This window comes from Epinephelus moara, chromosome 15 (genome assembly GCF_006386435.1).
Source record: "Epinephelus moara isolate mb chromosome 15, YSFRI_EMoa_1.0, whole genome shotgun sequence".
Lineage (NCBI taxonomy): Eukaryota > Metazoa > Chordata > Actinopteri > Perciformes > Serranidae > Epinephelus > Epinephelus moara.
Genome location: NC_065520.1, coordinates 7,293,260 through 7,317,932, shown reverse-complemented (window position 1 = coordinate 7,317,932; position 24,673 = coordinate 7,293,260). Strand labels below are relative to the sequence as shown.

The 24,673-nt window shown below is 41.3% G+C and overlaps 1 protein-coding gene across 6 annotated transcripts in view; it reads left to right on the top strand.

Annotated features, from left to right (window-relative positions):
• Positions 1 to 24,673, top strand: part of dmd (dystrophin) — a 353,683-nt gene that overhangs the window by 292,018 nt on the left and 36,992 nt on the right. For 4 of the 6 annotated variants that reach the window (XM_050063154.1, XM_050063151.1, XM_050063155.1 and 1 more), the window contains 3 exons: positions 1,860 to 1,923; positions 5,014 to 5,077; positions 10,456 to 10,491. In XM_050063154.1, coding sequence (XP_049919111.1) covers positions 1,860 to 1,923; positions 5,014 to 5,077; positions 10,456 to 10,491 — 164 coding nt within the window. Of the gene's footprint in view, positions 1 to 1,859; positions 1,924 to 5,013; positions 5,078 to 10,455; positions 10,492 to 14,918; positions 15,140 to 24,673 lie in introns of those variants that run through there. The other 2 variants (XM_050063152.1, XM_050063156.1) reach the window with 2 other exon arrangements.

Below are 24,673 nucleotides of genomic sequence, written 5' to 3'. Positions count from 1 at the left end.
AACATCTTTTTGTGTATGTATTTTCTGACAGGCAGCTTATCATATGCTGTTCAAAATTTAAAACGAATATTCCGATAGTTATGGTAAAATTGCAAACTATCCACAGACTGTATTGTTCCACCCCCTGTCAATAGGAGGTGCTGCACCCACCTTCCTGCACCTATGGGTTCAAGGTTATTTTATTGTCACTGTATAGAATTGCAAAACAAAATACAGCTGTAGTCCCTTTAATGCTATACAAGAAAAACAATGGAAACCTCCAAAGGCTCCACAAGACGGCAGACCTCTGCATGGCCAATAGTCCGGTCATATATGGTATGCGGAAAGTAGCACAACCACAATATATGTCTGGGTATTTTTCTAACACTTATGTTTGATTAATTATGTCAAAATATAGCTGTGCCTGGGTGGCGCCTTATTATCTTTGCTATGAATTGATTTCTAAGTTGGAAATATTTAACATACTTTTCATACATTTGTGAAAACCAGAAGACGGAAATAACATCCCTAACAAAGCAGCTTGTTATCAGAAACAGTCGTTACGACAAACTGTATGTTCACAAGGAAGAAGTTCTTACTTGAGTCAAAAGACATCAAGGCAGCTTCACACTGTGTTTATTGCCGACAACTCACATTTGGATGTGACAAAGCCCCTGCCCCAGAGGATTACTGGTACCTGTGAATGTGGATGTGATATGGAGTCATTGTATCTCTACAATTGGTTGTTTTGTCACGATTTAACTTGACGACCATCGACTGGATTTTAAGATGTGTGGCGTAAGGCCAAATGCCCTATCTCACAAAGCAAAAGAAAGTGAAAAATAATTTGTGTATCCTCTTAAGGATGTGTGAGCATTTGTTGGTCTATTTAAGTGTTGACAGATTTCTTGGTTATCTTCTTCAGACTGCATGAGTTATGGCTGACATTAGCTCATGCGATTTCTTGCAGCTGTGAAGAGGCCAATTAATTTAGATAGACCCCAATGTATATTTTATGGAATGTAATGGACTGCATCGATATAGCACTTTTTTTATCGAGAGCACTTTACATTTGTGCACTCATTGAACCCTGTTAGTAACTGCCTTCTGCTGTTTTTAGAAGTCTGTTGAGCAAATATTGTTTAAGTTTTGTTGAGAATGTCCCAGGATAAAGATATTTTTTGTACTCCCCCACCCCTCCCCAGGTGTTGAATAAAGTTTAAACATGAGAATCATCAAGATAGGATTTTCATGCCAGTGATGCATGGTACTTTACATAAAGTCGATGATATTGTGAAATCAGTGCCAGCATACAAAATAGGTGTTTAGATTTGGATGAATGACAAGCTCAGAGTTTGCTGTTTAGATGGAAATCTGTGAGCCAGGAGACAAGTGTGTGCACCCCCTGGGCTTAGCCCCGCCTCGCTGTGTGTACCTACAGAGCTCTGCTGATTTGGCACAATTATCTCAACTCCATCTAGATAGACAGCTCATTCAGAGCTGAAGGAGACTCACAGGAGACTGCATCCTCTCTAATTCCTCCACTACAAATTCAATTATCTCTTCCATGCTTGTCTTTGTGTCTCCCCCGCCTCCCTTCCTCTCCCTTCCTCTGCCCATCCTTGTACTTCTACTTACTGCTCTTTCTTTAAGTATATCATGTGTCATGGTTCACAGTGACACACACACACAAAATCACCCCCCCGGTGTGTCCCTGCCATCACATTAAAAAGCTATTCATTACTTCGTGGAAGCATAAAGGCTGAACTTTTACTCATGGCCACAAAACGGTTGATTCTTTTGTTGTGTTGTCATATTCATTAGCACATGAGGACACAGTGAATCTATCTATCTCATTTCTTTCCATCTCTCTCCATCAGATCTCCATCAATGAACATCTAAAGCAGCTGACAGACGCTCACAGGGACTTTGGCCTTCTGCACGGTGAGTAAAAGACACTCACACACATGTGCACACACACCTACCTGCATACATCAGACTGTTGACAGTTGACAAGAACACTCAGCGTGTGTGTGTGTGTGTGTGTGTGCGTGCGTATAAGAAAGAACTAAGACAAAATGTCTTAGAGGAGATGAGGCATCCCCCTCCTGGCTCCATCTTGCTCAGTGACACTCAATAAGTGACGTGTTAGCATGCGAGAGAGAGTGACACAGCACTCCACTGTCAACAGGTCACTGAATAACTGAATAAGTGAACAGGCAAAGAGTACATAAAGACTCTCTCTCCTCTGGCTGCTCATTAGGTCTGTGTTGTTGTTTTTTGTTGTTGTTTTTGTATGTTAAGGTTGTGTTGGGTCGTGTCTTTTTCTTCAGCCTTTCCCAAACCAGAAATACAAGAACAAAAGTGTAAGGAATGGATTAAGCAGCTCTAACATGAGCTGCAAACTCGTTCATTGTTTACAGTGGTAAACTAGCATTACTATCAGGCCAAGGAGCATAACATTAGCAAACAACATTACAGGTTAAATTAGAAAACCCCCATTTCCAATCAGCACATTTATTGTGTCAGAGTGAAAATGCTGCTGAATTAGAGTTTCAGCTGATGTTAGTAGTTCTCTTATGAGAAGTTTACACTCCAGCAACCCAAAATAGTGTTACATTTGCCAAACAGCTATCTATGGAAGCCCTGAGAGGCAAGGTGGGAAAAGAATGTGGGAAATGTTGGGCAAAACCAAAGTTTATCTCCTACGTACAAGATATCATCTCCTCCTACATACAGGATATTATCTCCTACGTAGGAGAATTTATTAAAAACTTAATTCTGTCTTTCCTCTCATAATGTATTCGGGTAGTTTTAATTAGGATGTTTTGAGAGTGAGAAAGCTGTGCAAAATTAGGCACTTAGTACATGTGCAAAAAGCATTGAAAGTTCACCAAAATGCAGCGTGAACAAAAGGGTTATTTTCTGCCCGTAGCTGTACCAGGTACCGCAGTTCATGGAGCTCAAGGTCCATCTCTGCAATTGCGGGTTGAACACATTAACAGCAAATGTCCACTGTAAAACATATTGGAAATGTGATCCATAAAGAACTGTCATGGCTGTTTGACAGTGGATTGATGCTCAGCTAATGACCGTGTGCCACGTCAGCCAAACAGGACAGGAATGAGACCTCCCTAACAAAAATGAGCCGGCAGCAATTAATAATTATAACTTGAAGAGCTCATTTCCCAAAATACATTACTGTATTTGTGTTCATTTTTATTAGTCTTGTCTCTTTTTCCGGGTACTTTCAATCAGTCAGTCAAACTTATGGGCTAGTGCACAGGAGATATTTGCTTTCGCGACAAGAGATTTTAGATTTAGAACATATTTTAGTGTGTTCATTTAGATGTTATGTAGCCTTCTAGTGCAAATGTAAGACTATTTTTACAAGGTTCTTTTGGAGAAGAATGGGTCAGCCAAAGACAGAAAACCTAATCATTAGCTTAGTATAAATTATCTTGCTGGAGCCGATAAAATCTGCTAGCCACAGCTATCATGTCATCCAACAAGATTTTGCGGTTGCTGGCTAGAAACAAGAAGTCTCTGTGTGAAGTGAAGGACATATTATTTCAGAAATGACTACGAGTGATATATCTGTCATCATTATCATTGTAAATTTTGTGCAGTTTAGGAATGCCCCTTGAGGCAAATTTGTGATGTGTGATATCAGAGCTGTATAAATAAAATTAACTTGACTTGAAAAGTTGGATGGTGTAGCAACGGTGACTCATTTTGGCTATTCGCTAAGCAGGGCTTGGTGATTAATAGACAAGAATGGAAAAAAAAGATAAGAAAGCAGCCACAAGCAACAATTATCACTTCTTCTCTTGTTATCAAGATCGCTCTCTCTACTGACATATCACAGCTGCTTGTAAAAATGTAGGACAGACGTTCTGTAGAAACCAGAGCTGGAGTTGTCGTCCAAGAGGAAAACAAAGTGACTCTTGGAATACATTAAACAATACAGATTAATGATGTATGAAAGTATAATACTACAAGGATGATATTTTTTCATTTAAGGATGTCCACCTGGAGCCACTCATCAAACTGCTGGCTGCCTTTTCTCACCAATTCTCTTTAGTTTAATTACAGCTCATCTGCAGAGTAATTATAAGACCACAGATAACAAAAGATCACAACATCGCTCATACGCTCATGGCGGTGATTAAAATTGACGAACCACAGGGGGGCTTGTAAGAACAACATAAGAAAAGGAAGAAACGAAAAGTGAAATTGACACTTCAGATACAAATGAAGAGGTTAAATAGCATTGATATTCTGTAAGATGGTGGAAAAAAATAGGAGAACGGCAACTACATTTGTCAAATATGCTATCAAAGGACAAAACATAGATTGAAATATTCCTTGGAGGTAATAAGTCTTTGGGGATGAGGCACTACTTACAGTGTCACATCTGTTCATATATAAATGGTCCTTCTAGCTTGATAATGGAGCTGTAATAGATACAGCCCGACAGACAGAGATGGTGATGGGGTATAATAAAGATGACAGTGAAGATGATAATGTGAGAACAGTAAGAATGTACACGTTTCTCAAATCTAACTGCTGTGTTGATATACACCGCATGTGCTCTGGCAGTTTGTTCCACGATGCATCGTTCTGTTTTTAACTGCAGCAAATTTTACCCGTGGGGCACAATAACGCTTATACAGCGGGTAGTTTCAGCCAAGCAATCTGATTGGTCAGAGATGCATTCCAACTGTGCTGACAATTCCCAGAAAGCACAGTCTGCTTTAATGGTTGGTGTGCCAACTCTTGTGGGCATAATAAGTGAGATAATTAGCAATATTTCTTGTTTTTCTGCTGTTTTTCATTATCATGTATATTACTTTGAAGAAAACTTTTCACTACGCGTGATGTTTTGGTAACTGCTGCATACACACTTCCTGGATGTGCATGCTCTTGTTAGACCTACAGGATGTTGATCCTGCAGTAAAATGTGTATGTGAAAAGTTTAATCGCCTGCAGACAGTTTGAACAGTTGTTTTGACCCTTGTTTCTCTGTCTCAGCAGGATCTGTAGAGAGCCCCTTCGAGCAGGGCATCTCCCCAAACAACGTGCCCTACTACATAAAGTAAGTACTGACCTCTTAGCTGTGGCCAGCACATCTCTTCACTGCTATTTATATAACAGTTCCACCAGTCCACACACAAATTCTGACCTCATTAGTTAGTACTCGTTCTGGTGATGCTGATGCTGGACACTGGCTAATGGTCTGGTTAAATGTCATGAAAGGAGCACAAATTTGTAACTTGAGTGCACTAATCTTCTAACAGAGTGGTGTGTGCTGTGCATTGACACTACAGCAATCCAGCCTAAGCCAAAGTATTTGAAAAAGTTTGAGTCAAATGATGTTGCACATGAAAAGCCAAGAAAGTGCAAATTAAAAATAGTGATTTAGGACTCAACATTAAGCATTTCGTGGGTGTTTGTAGATCTGTTAGAGCTGTTTTTCACCAAACACTTTCAGGCTATCTTGCCTTCATTTGGATTGTGTCAGAGACTGGTGTTCTGACTTGATTGAATGCAGTGACACAGCAACCAAGTGTCATGGAAACAGAAAGGACATGACCTTTAAACAATTCAATAAGTGGTGGTGGGAATTAAGATTGCTAAAATTATGTGCTGGTAACATGAAAACAATGACAATGCAAAGTCTATCACAAACAGTCACAGTTTTGTTCTGAAACGGTCACACTTTGGATACGTTTAGGTAAAGATAAACCTTGGTCAGCTGTAGAGAACAAAAACTACTTGGTTGAGTTAGGAAATGATCATGGTTTCGGTTACAATACCTACATACGAGACATTAGTGACATATACGTCTCTGCTTTGCATTGTTACATTAAGGACCTACAGAAAGTACTTTGCGCAGTTATCAAAAGTCTGTAAAGTCATGTGACATGTGACACAAACAGTGGTCTTGTGGTTGAAAGTCCATGTTGGTTTGACCAATACAGCACAATGCGGACTTTCTCACTCTTTATACTTAATCCCTGTGTCCACCATGCTCAAGATCCTCACTGACTTTGCTTTGGCATTGTTTTTGTCAGCTCCACCATGTAACGCGTTGTTAAGAGGTCATGTCCGTTTAACGTATTCTGATGATGCCTGAGAGGACTCTGACTATGGGCGCAGCAGTTCACCAGCGCCACAGTGTAGACAGTCTTATCTTTATCAGCCCCTGGTTGGTCCTTCTACGAATCTACTGGAAGGACATCTCTAGTTTCACCTAGTGGTTACAGAATTGTACATACAAATAACCATAAATACAAAACATACAATATTACAGCCAACCTTTCAAAAATATTCCTTAGCAAAAACAATCTTTTATCTTTACCTATAAGTGGGTAAAAAGTTGGAATCTCCTTTTATAAAATTAAAAGCAGCAAATCCTGTATTTTTTATAACCTCCTTTCTCAAAGTAATTTTTCAAAATGCAGTATAAGTCTCTTGAAACCTTTTTTCCTGGAAAAGGAGTAAATTGAAATAAATTGAATTGACTCCTTTCTCATCACCAGTCGACCAGAGTCGGCTCTGTAGTAGACAAGTAGGTCTTTATACTATTTTTCTGGTGTGTCATGTTCAGCATACGGAAGGCGCCAGAAAACGTATTAGTAAACAGTAGATAGCAACATGGAGGCCAGTGATGGAGCCACTTATACTTTAAACTCAGACTAATTTGGAACCCTATTCAAACACTGTTTGGATGGAGAGGGACTGTTTTTTGTGGTGGTGCTTAGAGCATCAATCCAGGTGTCGTTTTCACGTTTCCATCACTGCCGATCAGAGCTGGGGAACATGTCCCCTGCATTTTTCAGAAGGCAGTACTCAAGTTATTTTAAAGAGACTCTCCTCACACAACCGTTTGTAGTTCTGAAGGTGTGAAGGTTGGAAAGTTTTTTATCTTACAAGCTGTAGCAAATTTAAAAATGGGAAATGAAAATGATATAACAGCTAAAATGAATTTTCCAAATCTGTCTAAAATCTTTTAAAGTGGTCACAGTGTCTATTATAGTGGGGCTTGGAGCGTCTAATTTAAACATTCAGGAGGAGATACATTTTGAAATCTTGAGCTCCATCAGGTTTAATGGAGTTAAAACATTTATTTTTGAAAAATCTCCTAAAATATAAAAGAGATTAAAAAAAAACAGTTTGTTTTTGCAAAAAGTCCATTGTAGTCCTCACTCTACACATTTTGCTGTATTGCACCTTTTTTTTTTTTTTTTTTACGTAAAATATTCTGAATCAATGTCATGGCCTGAATTGCACCAACATACCATCATATTACCTGAAGTTTAAATGACTTTCTTTTAAAAAGGTGTCTGTGAAAATTCTACCTTTAACAGTTTTGTATTTAAAAGCCTCTGTAGGCTCTAGTTTTATAGTAATTGCACATTGTCGTATCCATACAGCTTTGAGGTTTGAGGGCACATATCAGGACGCTATTTTCCCATAACTTTTTCTTATCAGTTTACACTGTGTAAAATGTTGTTGTTACAACCATCCATTTCATGAAGGGGACTTATCAAAATTCTGAAATAACACGGTGGCGTTTGAATGCAGCCCCTGGATGTCTAATTGGCTTGTATGATGTCCTGTCCCAACATACTGTTTCAGCACAGTCACATTAAGGAAGTGAGATCTAGCCAAAACATTGTTTCATCCTGACTTTTAATACTTTGAGCTGGACTGATGCAGTGTTGCACGTGTCTGCAAAATGTGTTGTTCAGTCTTTAACTGTTGGCTTTGGTGGTATCTCTTAGTGTTTAATGGCATCTTATACTCATTCATTTAGTCTTTGTGTCTGTCTTTCTTTGAAGCTGTTTGTGCTTCCACATTTAGTACATTTAATTCTTTATCTGTTGACATTTTACAATCCATCCATCCATCCATCCATCCATCCATCCACTCAAATGCAATATTTTGTAATTTAGAATAATTGAATCCTTTAATTAACATGATCAGCACAACATAAGGGGCTGAAGTCATCGTCACACTAAATGTATTTCTGCAACTCAGTTAAAACTATGATGCAAATTTACCCACATGGGTTAGCTGTACGCTCTCAGCTTTTCCCTCCTGCTGACTATAACATGATCGTCTCTACAAGGCTCCAAACGTGCAAAGACTTATAGGCCTATTAAAACTCTGCTGTTGCCAAAAGATTGCATGGTGGGTAAAAATTTTGGAAGTTATTTACTTCATTATTCATTGAGCAACTGAGTTGTGCTGCAGTGGTGAATGCTGGAAAACTGTTTACTACTCATCAGCAGATAGCAGAAGTTTTGGAGGTGGGGTGTGTTAGCACAGTTGGAAGTACTGTCTTACAGCTTGTGCCTCAGACGTCTAACTGCTCATGAGTTGGTGCAGCAAAGATATTTCCCTGGGTTAAACATGAGAGATAATTTGGTAAACATTTTATGATTTTTTTGATTTCCTTTGAGCAGTGTTGTCCTCATTAATTTGAATACTTTAGAGTGAAGCTATGATAAATCTGGAGGGGCTTTAACCTCTTCCTGCCGGACCTCTCATTGTTCAGACCTACAGAACCTAGTGTGTGTTCACACTATGAGCGACAAAGCAACAGAGTGGCCATGTACATTATCCCTAAGTTGCGACTGGATTGTTCCTTAAGCACTTGTTGACGTACTTGTGTGTGTCTGATGTTTGCAACAAAGCACCTCGACTGAACGTTAACTAAAGTTTGTATTTGGTCAAAAATGCTTTTGATCAGTCTCTGAGCCCCATTTTACCTCACATTTCGCCAGCCCATTGCAACTCAGTGTGCACCGCGATACACAGAAAGATAGCATAGCACAGTACTATAGCAATAACACAGTACTATAGCTTGAAACAAAAACATACAAGTGGTTGATGTTTAACCCTGATTGGAGTGCTGTATGAAGTTGAGGCCAGTTCAACTTCGCATCACGCCTGTCATGCAGCAACAAGTTTTGGGCGTCAGTTTGTAGCTTCATGTCACCAGTGGTCATTGAAAATGACTTGCCCCTAGGCCCCCAGGAAGTTTGTTGGACTTTGAAGGCAAGTTGGCATAGTGGCCAAACTGTGTAACTACAAGTTCCAAGTTTGTCACTTGATGCCTTGGGGTCCGAAAAGACTTTCCCATAGACATACATTGGGAAAGAGACATCTGTAAATCATCGCATATATTTTTTTTTTAGCATCACAATCCCAACGAAGTGACCATTTGGACCGATAACCTTTCTAAAGTCTAAAAGTCTAGAAGAGCCGTGTGATTAAATCATTTCATCCCCATTTAAGTTAGCAGAGTGCTAAACTGGAAGTTAGCCACTCGGCCAGTAGACTCTCCAGTGTGCCTGCTCTATGGGTCCCACAAAGTGGATGATGTGGGTAATTTTACACCCAGGAAGTCCAACTTTGTTTGGCTTCATGCCCCACTGAGAAACTTTCATAGGAATGAGCAGGCCCTGCCTCTGGCACTGTATCCAGTTCTTTTTAAACATCCATGCTTGTAGCCTGTTGCTGTGTCGCTTGTAGTGTGAATACAGTTAGTGTATGAAATCATGTAGTATTTAAGTGTTACCGCACACAGTTAGCCTCACACAGTGTCATATGATGTAGCACAAATAAAAAAAACAGACCATGTACTGTAATTTTGAAAGAAGAGATAATACTTCCCTTCTGCTACAAATGACCTGTTTAATTCTTTAGCAATAAAACGCACCCTCAGGGTTTGTGCTGCAACACACATTCTTGGTATGGTATGACATGTAGCTTATGTTAGCGTATGTTAGCTAATGGTAGCAAATTTTGGTAGAGTATTGCTGTGTAACTGACATTATTGAGATGGTTTACTGGCTCTTCTCTACTTGTCCTAGTGTTACACCACATATTAGAATTTTCCATCGAGGCTTGGTCACACCAGCATTTAAAGTGATGGAGATTTAATGAATACATGTTGGTAACTGACAGGTAGCATGCGTGTTCCCCTTTAATAACTCTAGTTTGTTAGTGTGCAGTGAGTTTTCCCCAGGGTCACCAAGCTTCCAGGCTCATGGATTTTGCAAATACACAAGGATGAATGTAGTTGTTGCATTTTTTTGATGTAACCAGGCCTTTATCCTGTAATTGTTACATCGTTACTGTAGCAACAGTGGCCTCGGCTTAACTCCCCACCTCACATTCCTAACTCATTGGTCAGAATAACCCCACGATGTGATTGGTCAACCTCACTTCCTGCTTCTTCTGCAGTCAAGAGAGCTCATACAATAGATTGCACGGGTTTGGTAATCAGCAACTAGCAGTTTGGTGTGTTTGAGTTAACCCTTAATGACTGAGTGAGAGAGATTCCATGTCTGACATAGAACTAACTGCAAGTGAGAGAAACGCATTCACCTGAGAGAAAGAGAGAGAGAGGAGGAAGGAGGGAGGGAAAGAGAAGTGACAGATTCTCCTCTCCACATGCAGTGAGAAAGCTGGACCTGACCAGACGACCGAGGCCCTGTGAGTGCCAGCTGACCACACATGCACACACACGCACACACGCACACACACACACGCACACGCACACACGCACACACACACACACACACACGCACACACACGCACACGCACACACACACACACACACACACACACACACACACACACACACACACCTGTCCACACACATAAACATCCCCTTACTGTATGCAGCATGCACACACATTTTAAAGGGAGAAAGTATACTTTTTAACTCCACTGCAGTTATTTGACAGCTATGGTTACAAGTAAGTAACAGTAATACAATGGTATATGAAAATTTATTTATATTTGCAGAGGTCATTCTGCCTTTATAACAAGTATTTTTACTTTTGATACTATGAGGAAAAAAATATATCCCTGATGATGTCTCAGCTCATCTCAGCTTGGGCTTGTAGAGAACATGTTTATACAGGAAATAACTGCGTTACAAACCGAGTTTGAAAGTTGTGGGAGTTTCCTAGGCTGAGAGGATCTAATGAAAGACATAATTGCAGTTAGTGCATTGTGGGAAATATAGGATCCAATGGTTTGGGGCCCTGACTTATACTAGGAACTGAAAGTCAGGATATCTCTGCCTGTGCTGCTTTGATTTTTACCTTTTTTTTTTTTTTTTTTTTTTTTTTTTTAAATCTGTCTCTTGTGAATCCCCACGCTGCGTGAAAGTGCAGTACCCTTTCAGTAGAAGATCTGAACACTTCTTCAGCCACTGCCTTCAAGCTGCAAAAGCATTAGTGAGGTTGACTATTAATGTTTGGTGCTAAGAAATTTCGGCATTTCAGTTCAGCCAAAACGTGTTGCATTGGGTCGAGGTCAGGACTCTTTGCAGGCCAGTCAAATTCTTCCACACCAAACTGGCAAAATCAAGAGCCACCAAGTTTGTTGCATACTATCGTCTTAAAGGGACAGTTCACATATCTTGAAGTCAACATGCCCTCAGTTTGGAGAAGTAGCACAGAAGCTAAGCAATGTATTGCTGTGGGTGGGGGCAGCGGCAAAATGTATTTTAGCCACCTTAAACAAGTCCCACCTAAACACTTTATTTAAGTTTAAGTTTATGCTATATTGAGAGTATTATCACCTCTTTACCTTTCTGTCAGACAGCCTGTTCCGATGTGAAGGAAAAAGATAATAACACGCACATCCCAAAGAAATATTAAAAGGGTGCTGGATCATAAACTTAACATGCATCAAAAAAGGAAAAGATGATCTGCACACCGACAGAGCTCCCATTAATCCATTTATTTTCTGTCAAGTGACGTTTCGAGCAACGCAGACTCTTCCTCAGACTTGTAATAAGATACAAACAGAAACGCCATCTTTAAATACCCACTGTGATCAGTGAGATGAAGATGTGAAGGCCCATCACAGTTTCAGGTATCCATCTATGCTTCAAAGCCACCAGACTCCTTTGAGAAAAACTGTAATTTTGGCTTGCTGAACATGAGAGCTGCTGGTCTACGGCTACTTCAATCAGTTAGCTTGTTTTTGTCATTGTGTGACTTTGGTGAATCCAAACGAACCTTTTGAAATGCCAGTCACACAATAATACACACAAACTAACTGATCGATGCAGTGGTAGAACAGCAGCTCCTGTGTTCAGGAAGCCAAAATTACTGTTTTTCTCAATGGAGTCTGGTGGCTTTAAAGAAAGCAATATAACGGCTTCAGTTCCCTGTCACAAATCACTGTCTAATAGTAAGGTAGAGTGGTAAAAATAGTCTAAATGTAGCGTACGCTTAAACTGACTTGTTTTGGGTGGCTAAAATACATTTGTTTAGCTTCCATGTCGGACTCCATCATGCTTCTCCAAACTGAGGCATGCTGACTGACATCTACTGTGATAACCTGACTATGGATCAGTATCTCATACACCCCATTTCAGAAAACCGGAACTATCCCTCTTCATTGTCAATGTATGCTTTATTAGAACTAAAGTGCCCATACCATGAAAACAAGCCCCAACCCAAAAGTATGCAATGTTTACAGGGATGTCTGCATACTTTGAGCCATACAGTGTCCATGCACACATTGCATATTTCACACACTATACCACTGAGGCTATAGCCTACACACACTTGGCAAAACACCCCCACTGTGTCACGCATACAAACACACTCTCATAAACATTCAGGGCACAGCGCGACAACATATGGCTGGCCAACTGCTTCTTGTGCACAATTACGTGTCTGCTTCTGGAGATGATTTCCTCAAACCTGCAACATCCACCTTGTCTCCCCCACCCCCACCCCCCACCCTGTCCTGTGAGGGCGTGTTTGATTCGACTCACTGCAAGCATGCTCCCCCACGGTGAGTTTAGATCAATGACCTCCTACACAAACACAGTCAGATGCAAAAGGACATCTGAAATCTTGAAATCAGTAATTGGGATTTGTTTTATGTTTTAAATCCATCCCTCTCCGTCCTCTTCCTGCGTCTCAATCTGTCATGTCTCTCTGCTACACACACACACACACACACACACCTACACACACTCAGGTATAAAGACATACTGTTGTGGTGGGATACACACTCAGGTATAAAGACATACTGTTGTGGTGGGATAAAATAACAGTTGAGACTTGCCTATAAATTACAGGCTGTTCTCTCTCTTTGCTGGTGCAACATAGCCTACATTTCTCAAGCCTTGAACACTGATTCCCAAAGCAAAGAGTCCCCCCCCCCCCCCCTCCTCTTCTTCCACCCCTCTCTCTCTTCCTGTCTCTCCTCTCTTCTGTCCTGTGCTCCTTGTAGAAGCAAAAAGCGCCCTTTTCCTCTCTCCTCCTCTGCCTCTCTGCCTTTTTTGTCTCTTCCTCTTTTTCTATCTTTCTTCTTCTTCTTCTGCCCCTCTTTCTTTCTCTTCTCTCTATCTCTCTATGGCCTTGAATGTGGAAATATGTGTGCCTTGAAAAGCAAAGAGTCTCTCTCTCTCTCTCTCTCTCTCTCTCTCTCTCTCTCTCTCTCTCTCTCTCTCTCTCGCGTCAGGGAGGTGAAAAACCTCCTCGGATGGTGTCGAGGCTCCTTTGCTTTCAGAAACAGCGGGATTGGGGGAAGGGAGGCAGGGAGCCTGAGCTCCGCCTCGTCTATCTGAGCTGTGTCAAGTCTCCTAGAGGCAGACAGGCTTAGATCGGAAGTGCGTTTAGTTAGATTTCAAAATAAAGGTGGCAAATATGTTGGATGGTTCAGTCTTAACATGCGATTTTCTTAACATATCTTGCGTAGCCATCAGTGGTGGAAGAAATACTAAAGTAATGGGGATTTTTCTAGCTGCAGAGTGCAAGCATTTTCATCTTCCAAGCAAGCTTACTGCTTTGTGATTTGCATGCATGATGATGAGGAAAGGAATTCCAGGATTCAATGGATTGTAGGATTTTAAATCAGAAGGGGACTGACAACAAAAATAAGGTTGTAACAAGTTATTTGCTTTTGGGGTAACTAATATTATCAATTAAATGTCATTAGTTATTTTGTTAACTATTTGTTACTTGGAAAAATAATAACACAACACAACCTGCAACACATCAGCGTCAGCCTCTAGTCTGACATATAGTATACATGTTAGCAGCATTTTATAAACAAAAACATTGGCACAACATAAAAATAACAATCATTTACCATCTCTGCTATATGTCTCAGCCGCTTCTATTCGTCTTTGAGTTAGCTGCTAACTGCTATCAGCTCATTTTTAAATCTCAAGCAATGGGTCACACGCTTAACACGTCATCAAAATGTCACACCCATGCCTCCCATGACTCCATCCTGCTAGCTATCCTGTTTATACAGACATCGGTTCGGCATTGTCACTACCTCCGTTCCTGGCTCCGAGGAGAGACAACTCTGCCCCCCCATTCCGCCATCATACCTTTTATACAGAACTGCAAGACGGGAGAACAGTGCAATGTTCCTGCCATGAACAGGCAGTGTTAAAGGGGCTAGACTTCTTTTTGCAGCCAGTGGAATCACCCCCTGCTGGCCATTAGAAAGAGTGCAGGTTTTTAGCTTTCAGGTATACTTCCAGGGTATGTGGCTCCCTGAATAGGATTTTGTCACTGCAATACCATGACTGTCCATTGGGAAAAAATTGGAGGCCAAGCCAAGCAGCATTCTTAGGGGCCTGAACTATGTCCAGTTTCTTTATGGTAGCAAGCCAGCTCACCTCCTGTTGGACAGTTAAATCACAAACAAGCCTGCAGAGATTGTGTTGATGATGTTGCATTATTCCATCTACCTAATGCTAGATGACACCACAGTATCTCTGTTAACAGATTTTTAACGTGTGGTTATTCAAGAAACAAAAGCACTGCACCTTTTTTGCTGAAGCTTTTATTTTGAAGCGTTAAGCGGAAGTGGTCCTTGTTTTATTACGGTTGTTTGACCCTCGTGTCTCGCTGGCCAGTCAGCCTCTGCAACCCACCGCTGCCGTTTGCAGAGGAACACACACCGACACACTCACACATACACACACGTAGGCTTCACACGGTAATCTCGGACGCCTCTCGCCGGTGGTAGAGGACGCTTGGTCGGACCGCGGAGGGGTCGAGATATCGCCTCGGTTCTGCCCGGGAATCAGTTAATATCTGCCGGACGCGGAGCTCTCTGATCGGCCGGTGATGCGGGAGCAGCTTCGGAAGTGAGTGCTGGGCTGGGAACTGTTAGTGGTGGTGATTAATAATGGTGATGGTAATTGTGCTGGTCGTAATGCAGTAAACCTGTTCACACAGACAACACACTGGCTGTGGGTTTTCATGGGCAGCGGAGAGGCGGAGAGCAGGGGCACAGATATCCCCCACACTCTGCAGAAACACACAGTATTCCAGCAGTAGTCACTATCTGCGCAAAAATACGCATACAAACTGGACCATTCATTCAAATTACATTTTCCAGATGGAGAAATAACGTTAGATGCTCTCCCTTCTTGTGTGCTGTTAAACCATTTCTGCAAGTCCATCCAAAATGCATAACGAATGAATGTCACATAGCATGTTCACATGCATTTTCTGGACAAATCTGAAGCATACTGCAAAAATATTCACTGGTATAAGTAAACATATGTATTTGCATGTCAGGGATGGAGCCCTGAGCGTATGAACAGAAAACAGGACGTTAATTTTCCATGAAAAGGGAGGAAAACTGTCCTATATGGTAGCCATTAAACCCAGCCAGCCCCTTTCTTCACAGCGGCTGCTGATTGTGATTGTTACCGGGGAATCAGGCGAGGTGTGCGGCCAGTGAGGCTCTTGGACCCGCTGTCCCCTCCGGATACCCGAACCGTGCATTTCCTAATTGTAAAGCCTCCCAATGCACTGTTTCACTGGCTAGTTGCTGCCATGTTGGAATAAGAAGGGCATTGAATGCTTTAAAGCAAACAGGCTGCAAACGGAGCTCTGTGCTGCCTGCGTTTATTTGCCCGTATGTGTTTGAATTTGGCCCGACAGCGATTTGTGTGAGTGTGTGTGTGGTGCGTTGGCTGAGTTTTTGCATGAGAAAAGAGCCCCGCCGAGCAAAGCAGCAATGTATCACTGTGTTGCATTCCTTCACAGTCACAAACCAGTCACACACGGAGGTGCAAACACAATCACCCCCGTGCCAGCAAAGCAGCCCGTGTCTGGATCAGTGCGTTTTTGCACGGTGTGTGCGTGCGGAGGTGTGCGCACCGTGCACGGCGATTTTGATGTGCTGCGTTGGTCTATTTTCGGCTGGAAAAATATCGCCAGGCCTCATTTTTCAGCGCAAACAGCGGGGTTTTTAGGTTCATGTGTGGTGTTCATCCACGGTTCAGATCATTTGCAGATCCACTGTGAAGTGGGATGGGGTTGGCCTGCACTGATATGACATGGACCTCTGTATATGTGTGTGTGTGTGCACTTCAGGAGTTGGTTAAATGAGAGCAGGGGATGCGGGCTGGCTGGTGCAGATTTTTGGCACCAATGTGATTGCAGGTGTGTGTGTGTGTGTGTGTGTGTGTGTGTGTGTGCGCACTGATTAAATACAGCTGATGGATAAAAAGCCTCAACACACACATAGATTCAACCCCAGTTGCTGGATAGTGGTGCTGACGTGCTTGGGCATGATTGTTATGGCTCATGTGTGTGCTGTCTTTCTATTTGGTGCCGATGATTATCAACCACAAGCTCTAGTTCAGCCCGATCTTTGTTTTCAGGGGCTGAATTTCTGCATTGATAGGTAGTGATGGAATAAAGTTGACCACATTCAAGCTGCACGCCTTTTCTGTTCGGGTATCATGTTTGAATGACTTATAATACACGATTTTGGATGACTGCAGCATCAAGAAGATGTTGGTTTCTGAATCAGCATGTGAGAACAGATAACTCTGGCATTAATGTGTTCACTTAGTTGGAATGACTTCGAATCAGACTGGTTTTGAGAGAGAAACCAGAAGCTGTCAGAAAAGTTTAAAGATGATACTTAATAACCATCTTCCTTAGTCCTCAGGGGATAATTAGCCTGCCAAAACCTTTCAGCTCACAGCCCAAAATGTCTAATATGAATGTCCGCCACTAGAGAACAAAAAAAAAGAGCTGCTTCTGTTTCCCTTCTTCCAGACTTTGTGGGGGAGCCGTCAGACGTGTGAGCCAGCCAGAGTCACCATTACTGCAGGAAAAGTTCATCCCATACTTCATGTACAAAAGTTGCTTCTGTGCAGAATCGGTTATCAGCATGAATCTACTCATATTCAAAGTAATTTTCTCCCTTCTGAAGGCCTCAGGTTGTATTTTAAAATGATGAAAAATTACTTCTTGTGTGTAGAGCGTCAAACTAATGAAGCATTTAGTCTTGCTGGGGAGATAATCTGCACTCAGCCTGCACACAGATCTGATTGTGGTGACGATGATGCTGATGACAGATTTCAGTGTTTTTAAGAGGGCTGATAAAATCGTCAATGAGCTGTTCCACGAGGGAACAGTTGTTCCGAGTGATATCTATAATCACGTATATTTACCAGTGGTTTCAACCTCCTGAAGCAAAAAGCATCAAAAGATTTTTTTCCCCAGCTTTTCATGCAATTTCACATTGATTATTACAGCGAGCAGTGGCTGTGAAAACAAAAGATTCGCCAAAGGTCACAAAGTAAAATGTGTGAGAAATGAATTTCTTCCATTTGGGTTCAATCATCTCTTTGTTGAACCACTGCAGTATGAGGAATGTATGTTTTTTGTATTACATGAGGTTTAGGGTGGGCAGCCCCCTCTTCTTTTTCTGTGCATGCAGCTGTTAATATATAAATGACACTTGTGACAAAGCCACTTTAACTAGTATGCCTTCAGTTCATACTGCAGATAAAGCTCAGCCAGTGCAGCACTCATGGTTGTGATTAAGTAACTAAGCATATGACATGGGGCAGGGTCTCTCACACAGACATTTATTTGTGCTGGGTCTAACCTATGTAATGGCAGCAACAGAAAGTTTACTACAAGACATGCACATTGATTGGTGACTGTAAATTGCACATAGATGTGATTGTGAGCGTGAAAGGTTGTCTGTCTCTACATGTATCCCCCCTCTTGGCCAATGTCAGCTGGGATTCATTGAATTGGATAAGCGGTATATCGTTGATGGACGGACACTTTGGACTCTTGGCAAAAACACATAACTTGAAGACGTCCCCTTGAACTCTGTGAAACTCACAGAAATTCCTCCATACACCATCTTGATACCAGTCAATCTGAAAATAGACCCCATGAAATGCACTATTTACCCCAGTATTTATTAGAGACTACAGTGTCCAGCAGTTTTAGGTTATAATTTTTCCCTTTCAATGAAAAAAATGATACTATGTAGTTGTAGTTGTTTTTAAAAGATTTACATCTTCACTAGGAACCATTGGGCTTGAGGCTGATAGCCAAAGACAATACAGATAGATCACAAAGTATTTCAACAGGATAATGGTCTTCTTATCGAATTTGCTTACAATAACTAAAATAAATATGAACACCAGAATTATCCATTGAAAATCTCATGATGTTTAATTAAGATGCAGAACTAATCATGGGTCTAAAATAGTAACTCATCATTATGATACATTATCACAAGAAACATAATAACAGTTATCTTTCAGCTCTGTGTGATCCCTCAGGTTTTGGCTGTACTTTTAGGTTCTCTTTCACAAACAGCTTCCTCTAATATCCAGCTGACGAATATGGCTTTTATGCCTTTTAGCCCGCTTTTTCTCTTGCTCACATTACATCCCTGAAGGCCATTGTTTGAGATCATTCAGATGCCTGGTGTGCAGGAGACATTCTGTCAGGGCTCACTCTTGCTGATAGGCACAGGAAAACATCGCCGTAGACCATAAACCACCTTTAATCATTCATCCAAGAGCCATAATTGACTGCAGTGAGAAAGTGACACTGGTGTCTCTGTATGGATCCATTATTTAAAACGCCTATCTGTCACCGCCGCAATAGGCTATTCAGCTGCCTTTTAACTGCAATATGTAGTATTGTGTGTTCACACATGTGTGGGTGTGTCATTGTGTGACGGCACGTGTGCGTAATTGTCTGTCAAAGAGTAACTGCAGTTCAATCCAACCCTAAGTTTTGTTGCACTTTATATTTCCTGGACAAAAGCAGGCCTTGAGAAACAGTATGATCAGATTCAAACTTCTTCTACAGTATAATTAGTAATCGAGTGATTGTTGTGTGTGCAGTGTGAGCAGGAGCAGCCAAAGCAGCAGATTTGCTCAGATTTAAAAAAAAAAAAATAGACTGCCGGCCAGGGATACTCCACTTACTTTGCCTGGTGGCCGCTTTCGCAAAATGACAGGAGGCCAGGGGCCGCACAGGTCAGGTGTGTGCAAGGGCGTTTCTAGTAATTTAAGGATATTAGAGGCTTAGTCTGAAACTCTGTCAGGTGGTCCAGGGGATCCTCCCATGGCACTTTTTCATTAAACAAGCTCTATTTGGATGCTGTTCTATGCACTCTGGCACCTTATTTACAATCAGAGTACAAAAAACTCCCAGCATGAATTAATTTATTTTCATTCTGAGTGAGAAAATGGTTGGGGGTCACCCAGCACGCTGTTGAGGGTCAGATTTTGCCGGCGGGCTGTAAGTTGAGTATCACCGCTGTAGGCTAAAAACATGTAGGTGAAATAGACATTCAGAGAGGTTCATCCTCGGTTTACCTGTTGTGCAATTCAGTATAAAGCCGGACGATTTTCCTTATTTAGTATTATTCTGACCTTATGATCAGCTATTGAAGCCTGGCACTTACATAAAATGCCACCACCACTCCTCCCGATCCATTTTCTTTAACATAAATACATTTTGAAAGTGTTGACATTAAGATATTGCCCATACTATCGAACATTTTAGTGGTATCTCAGCAATCGGCTGCAAGCAAAACCTTACACATGTTTTTTTTTCCTAGTTCTGGGTACAAAAAGGATCAAATGCAGGTATCATTTTGACTGGAGAAGTTTTGATACTGCTTGATACTGGGTTATTTGGCAGGATACCTTAAAGTTATCAAATGCAGCTCTAGTGATTTGACAGTTAAACGGACCAGCTGAAGTTTGGAACTGTCTCAAAAGTGCATGCAAAGTGGCCAAAAGGGGATGTTTTAATTTTTGTCAGTAGCTTTCAGTGTTTCTTAATAGATGCTTCAAACCAACTTTATTTTAATTTGGATCACCTTCCGCTGTTGCAGAAGGTGTAATGTCTGTCAGACAGTCCTTCCACCACTTTGGTCCAGACTGAAATATATACTAATTCACACGTTAGCAATGCTAACACACTAAATCAAGACGATGAGCATGACTCCTGCTTTTCATCAGTCTGTCTGACAGTCAGCATTGTAATTGTGAACATGTTGCAGGCCTGCTCCTCAAATATCGAAGGAGTTGTAGAACATGCAGGTCATTTACAGTATGTATTGTGAAAAACAAGACTTTTCTTTGATCTGTATTTCAGTTTCTTGTGTTTTTTCTCGCTGTTTCATCTCATTAAGATGAACCATCACTGTTTCCACTGGTTTCTATCCCTGTTCGCACTGGGATATGGTGGGTGGGGGATGTGAATGTTGAATGCTCTTCCTCTCCCTCATCAACTTCAATCAGATCGCCCTCGAGCAAGGCAGCGAATCCCTGACTGTTCTGCCGGAGATGCTCAGTGTGCAGTAGTTTATCTTTTGACAGTTTACGATGCATTATCAACACTTTGGCTTGTCCCGGGGCCATGATACATTTCCAAGGGAGACAGTGTCGGCTTTCAAAGAGCATAAAAAAAGAGTCAAAACGAGAGATGCTTAGTTCCTGCAGGCCACCACTGATACATGCTTGTTCTCTCATGTTGGTTTTTTTGTTCATTAATCCCAATGGGGCATCTGGTGGGAAGTGGTTGGACTGCAGTTCTGGATGATGTAGACATATTGGAACAATGTGTTTGTCAGGTGTTTTGGCGTGTGCGTGTGTATGTGTGTGTGTGTGTGTGTGTGTGTGTGTGTAACTGTGCAGTATCCTCCTCTTCCTAGGGCTGTCACGATCATGATATTTCAGTTTATGATTAATCGTCATACAAATTGTCAACCAAATAATTGCAATTAACAGTTTGTCTTCTGCTGTTTATTTCATGCCACACAGCGGTGCTGTTGTGTTTGGCTCTGCAACCAGACCTAAGTCCATGTTGTTAATTTCAGTGGCTGCTCATTGAAATGATGCAATCGTCTGCAAAAGAGTGTCAATAAACCTTTAGATAGTTTGCTGAAACACTGTTTCACACACTGAGATTTTCCTGAAAGGACCCACGCTACTCTTACGACACTCTGTTTTCCTCCAAACGTTTTTATGTCCATTATCTAATTAGAAAAGCTGAATAAGTGTCAACTCCAGCGTAACTTTCCCATAGCTATCAAACACACAGTTGCACCCGTAGGGGAGACTCTCTGCTATAAATCAAGGGAGCCTTTATCGGCAGTCCTCTGTCATCATCTTGCTCCAGAATGCAACAAATACGGACTCATATGAGCTGAAACGAAAGAACATGCCCAAGAGCTGTAAGGTCTTCACAGCCGAGCTTTTTTTATTGTCCATGTTTGTTTCCCAACATTGGAACTTTGTGCTCTGACAGACACTTTAATCGCCCAGTGAATAAATGTGCACCTAATTCCCTTTATATGTTGCCACATTTGTAAATAGGGGTGGGCAATTTGGCCCTAAAATAATATCACAATATGTCAAGGTATTTTTGCAATAATGACATTCTCCATGATATGACAAAACACTGAAAATTATTTTAGTATTAATTTCAAGAACACAACTGCAACAAATGAAGTGTTGTAGTTTTAAATGTCAGCATAAACATAACAGATTGCCCTCAGATATTCTTTGAGAACCTGACAAAAATAATGTACCTGTGAATCTGCTGTATAGATATTGTGGAGTATATATACATTAAATTAAGAGGCAATTCGAATTGTTACATAACAGTTACCCCAAAGGCTCCAAAAACGTCTTACTCTCCTCTGTAATTTGGAAAAATCCAAAACGAATCTAATCTAAGTACTGGGGTTCAGTTGGTCTCAAGAACATTTTTTGAAGGTGTCAGTCTCATCTTGGACTCAGCTACATTTTTACTCTGTCGTATTTCGTTCTCAGACAAAGAGGACTCAGGATTTTATTCCAAGACCAGTCAAGACCATGCAGGGATATCAAGTGTTGAATAAAGATGCTTTAGTTGATTTCAGCTCCTTAGTGTTTGTATTTGTTTGCTCATAGAAAACAAAGGATAATTCCCAAACATAAACTTCACCTCTGCATTGCCTTTTGATTATTTTATGAAGATATTTTTCAGGGTACACTTATATATGCACATGCACACACACACACACACACACATGCACACACAGTATGGCAATAAAATTGGTGAATAAGGAGGGATCTTCATTTGTTTTCTTTGGGTGTTTTTATGGATTTGTAGATCTTTTGGAACAACTTGAGAAGCACCTATGGTTTGCATGTTCCACATTTTACTGTGTGTTCTGAAGTGTTGGACTCTCACTGGTCTGGTCTTGTACTTGACTCGGTCTCAACCCCTCAAAGACTTGGTCTTGTCTTGGTCTCGATACACTCTGTTCTTGGTCATGAATTGGTCTTGGTTTAGGTGGTCTTGACTCCAACGCTGCTCTTAGCAGCAGATTGTTTGAAAAGGTCCAGTCCGAGTGGCCAATATGATAAAAATCCCCACAAAAGGAAGATGACAGGCCAAGTAAAAAATCAAGTACGAATTAAATGTTGTGTCAATGCTTTGTTTTACAGTATATTGTTTTCTTGTCCAGCAGGACACCAGGTTCAATAAAACAGCTTCTCCTTTCACAGGAAGATGTATTGTTCTGTGACTCATCAATTGGTTCCTGACCCCAGGGTGAGAATCGGCGACTTAGATCACTTCAGCTTTGTATGGAAATAGAAGTGCTCCTCATTGCTGTTTATTTGCTTCTGAGCAGCTGATGTAAACAACTGCAAGTTACCTGTCTTGCTCGAGGGTGTCTTGTCAGATTTTCCCAGCGGATTCAGCCAGTTAGAACCCCGCATCGCTGCATGTTTGATTCTGCACGGTTATTAGAAGCATTTGTCCGAGTGGCTCGAAGCGGCACGCCGATGACGAGCTGAGTGACTGAGCTACTGTTTGCACAGACTCTGAGCTTAGAGGATTTTTAAGTAGCTCTTCACCATGGGACCCCTCTCCTCATTATCTGGAGTGGGAGTGTGGGAGAGAGGCAGTAGAGAGAAAAACAAGGGCAATGCAGAGAAAAAACACAGCATATGGATTATTATTTGTCTGCTTTTCAGACAAAGGTTAACTGCAGGTGCGCTTGTGTGTGACCAACTCGACGTGTGCTTATAACAAGCTGGGAAGGGTTACAGTGTGTACCAGCATGCCTCAGGACAGAATTATAAAGCACTGACCCACAACTCCCACTCACACCCACCACTTTGCACACCTACTATCCCACATGTATGTTAGTCTGATCACACACACCTGTACTGGGGAAATATGTGTGGTCTCACAGAAGACTAAGAATATTTTTAAATTCTTTCTTCACCTCCAGCTCTTGTCTCATTTTCACCTTCACATCAGCAATGAAATGGCTTAATATTTCATTCTAACTGGCACTGAATAGACATTCAACTGTCCTATGTTCAACTTAATGGCGAAAGTGTCACAGACACATTGATTGACACACACACTTTATTAAGAAGCCACTTTCATTTACAGGATTGCAGAGAGACAACTGTCTATTTATTAACCATCTGATGTATAAAGTGGAAGGCCCTGGAAACCATTTCTTGAGACTCCACTGTTCTCCGTCTCCTGTGAAGGACTTTTCAAATATTTGATGTGCTCTGAACAAAAAACCTTAATTGCCTCGCTGCTAAGACATGTGGCTTCCATTAGCTTTATGTAAACAGGCAGCTGGCGCATTACCATCACATTTACAGCAGCGTCGATCTGACACTTCACACTTGTATTTATCGTGGCACAGAACTTCTCTTTTCTCGCTCGAATGGAGACACTTTGTTATTAATGCAGCTGGAATTAGCCGTCCAGACTTTCTTATCATGTCAGTACCATAATTGTTGCAACAGCAGCTAAGTGGAACTAATGACCAGGAAAATCAGCTCTTTGCTTTACAGTAACACAATTAGTTTTTGCTGCCATTTAATGTAAGCAGAGTTAATGTTTCCTAGATGGCATTTCAATTCAAAGTGGTTGTTTAAAGATGCTATGAATTCATCTGGGATTAAACCGCAAACGTCAGGAGGACATATGGAGAGAGTTGGCTTTTGTATGACTGCAAATACTGACACCATATTTAAGGTAATAAAGCAATAAATAAGCAGCAATAAAATATCTTATTTCAAGAGCTTCTGTACCTGTATGAGTTTCCATGTCGAAAGTCGTGCAATATTAATTCCTCTCAATCAGTGTGTGGTGGTGTATTTTTCTGCAGAGACTCTGCCCTTTGCCTGTACTCTCTTATTTTCTGTGTTTGAGATGTTCATGGGCGTGTACCCCGCAGTGCTCAGGTGAGGTCAGGGCTTTATGAAAAGGTCCAGGTGCTAGGCTGTAAACAGCAGACTTCTAAGAAAGACTGCGCCAAAAAAAAGAAGCAAATATAGCAAGGTGAAATGTCAAATAAGAGT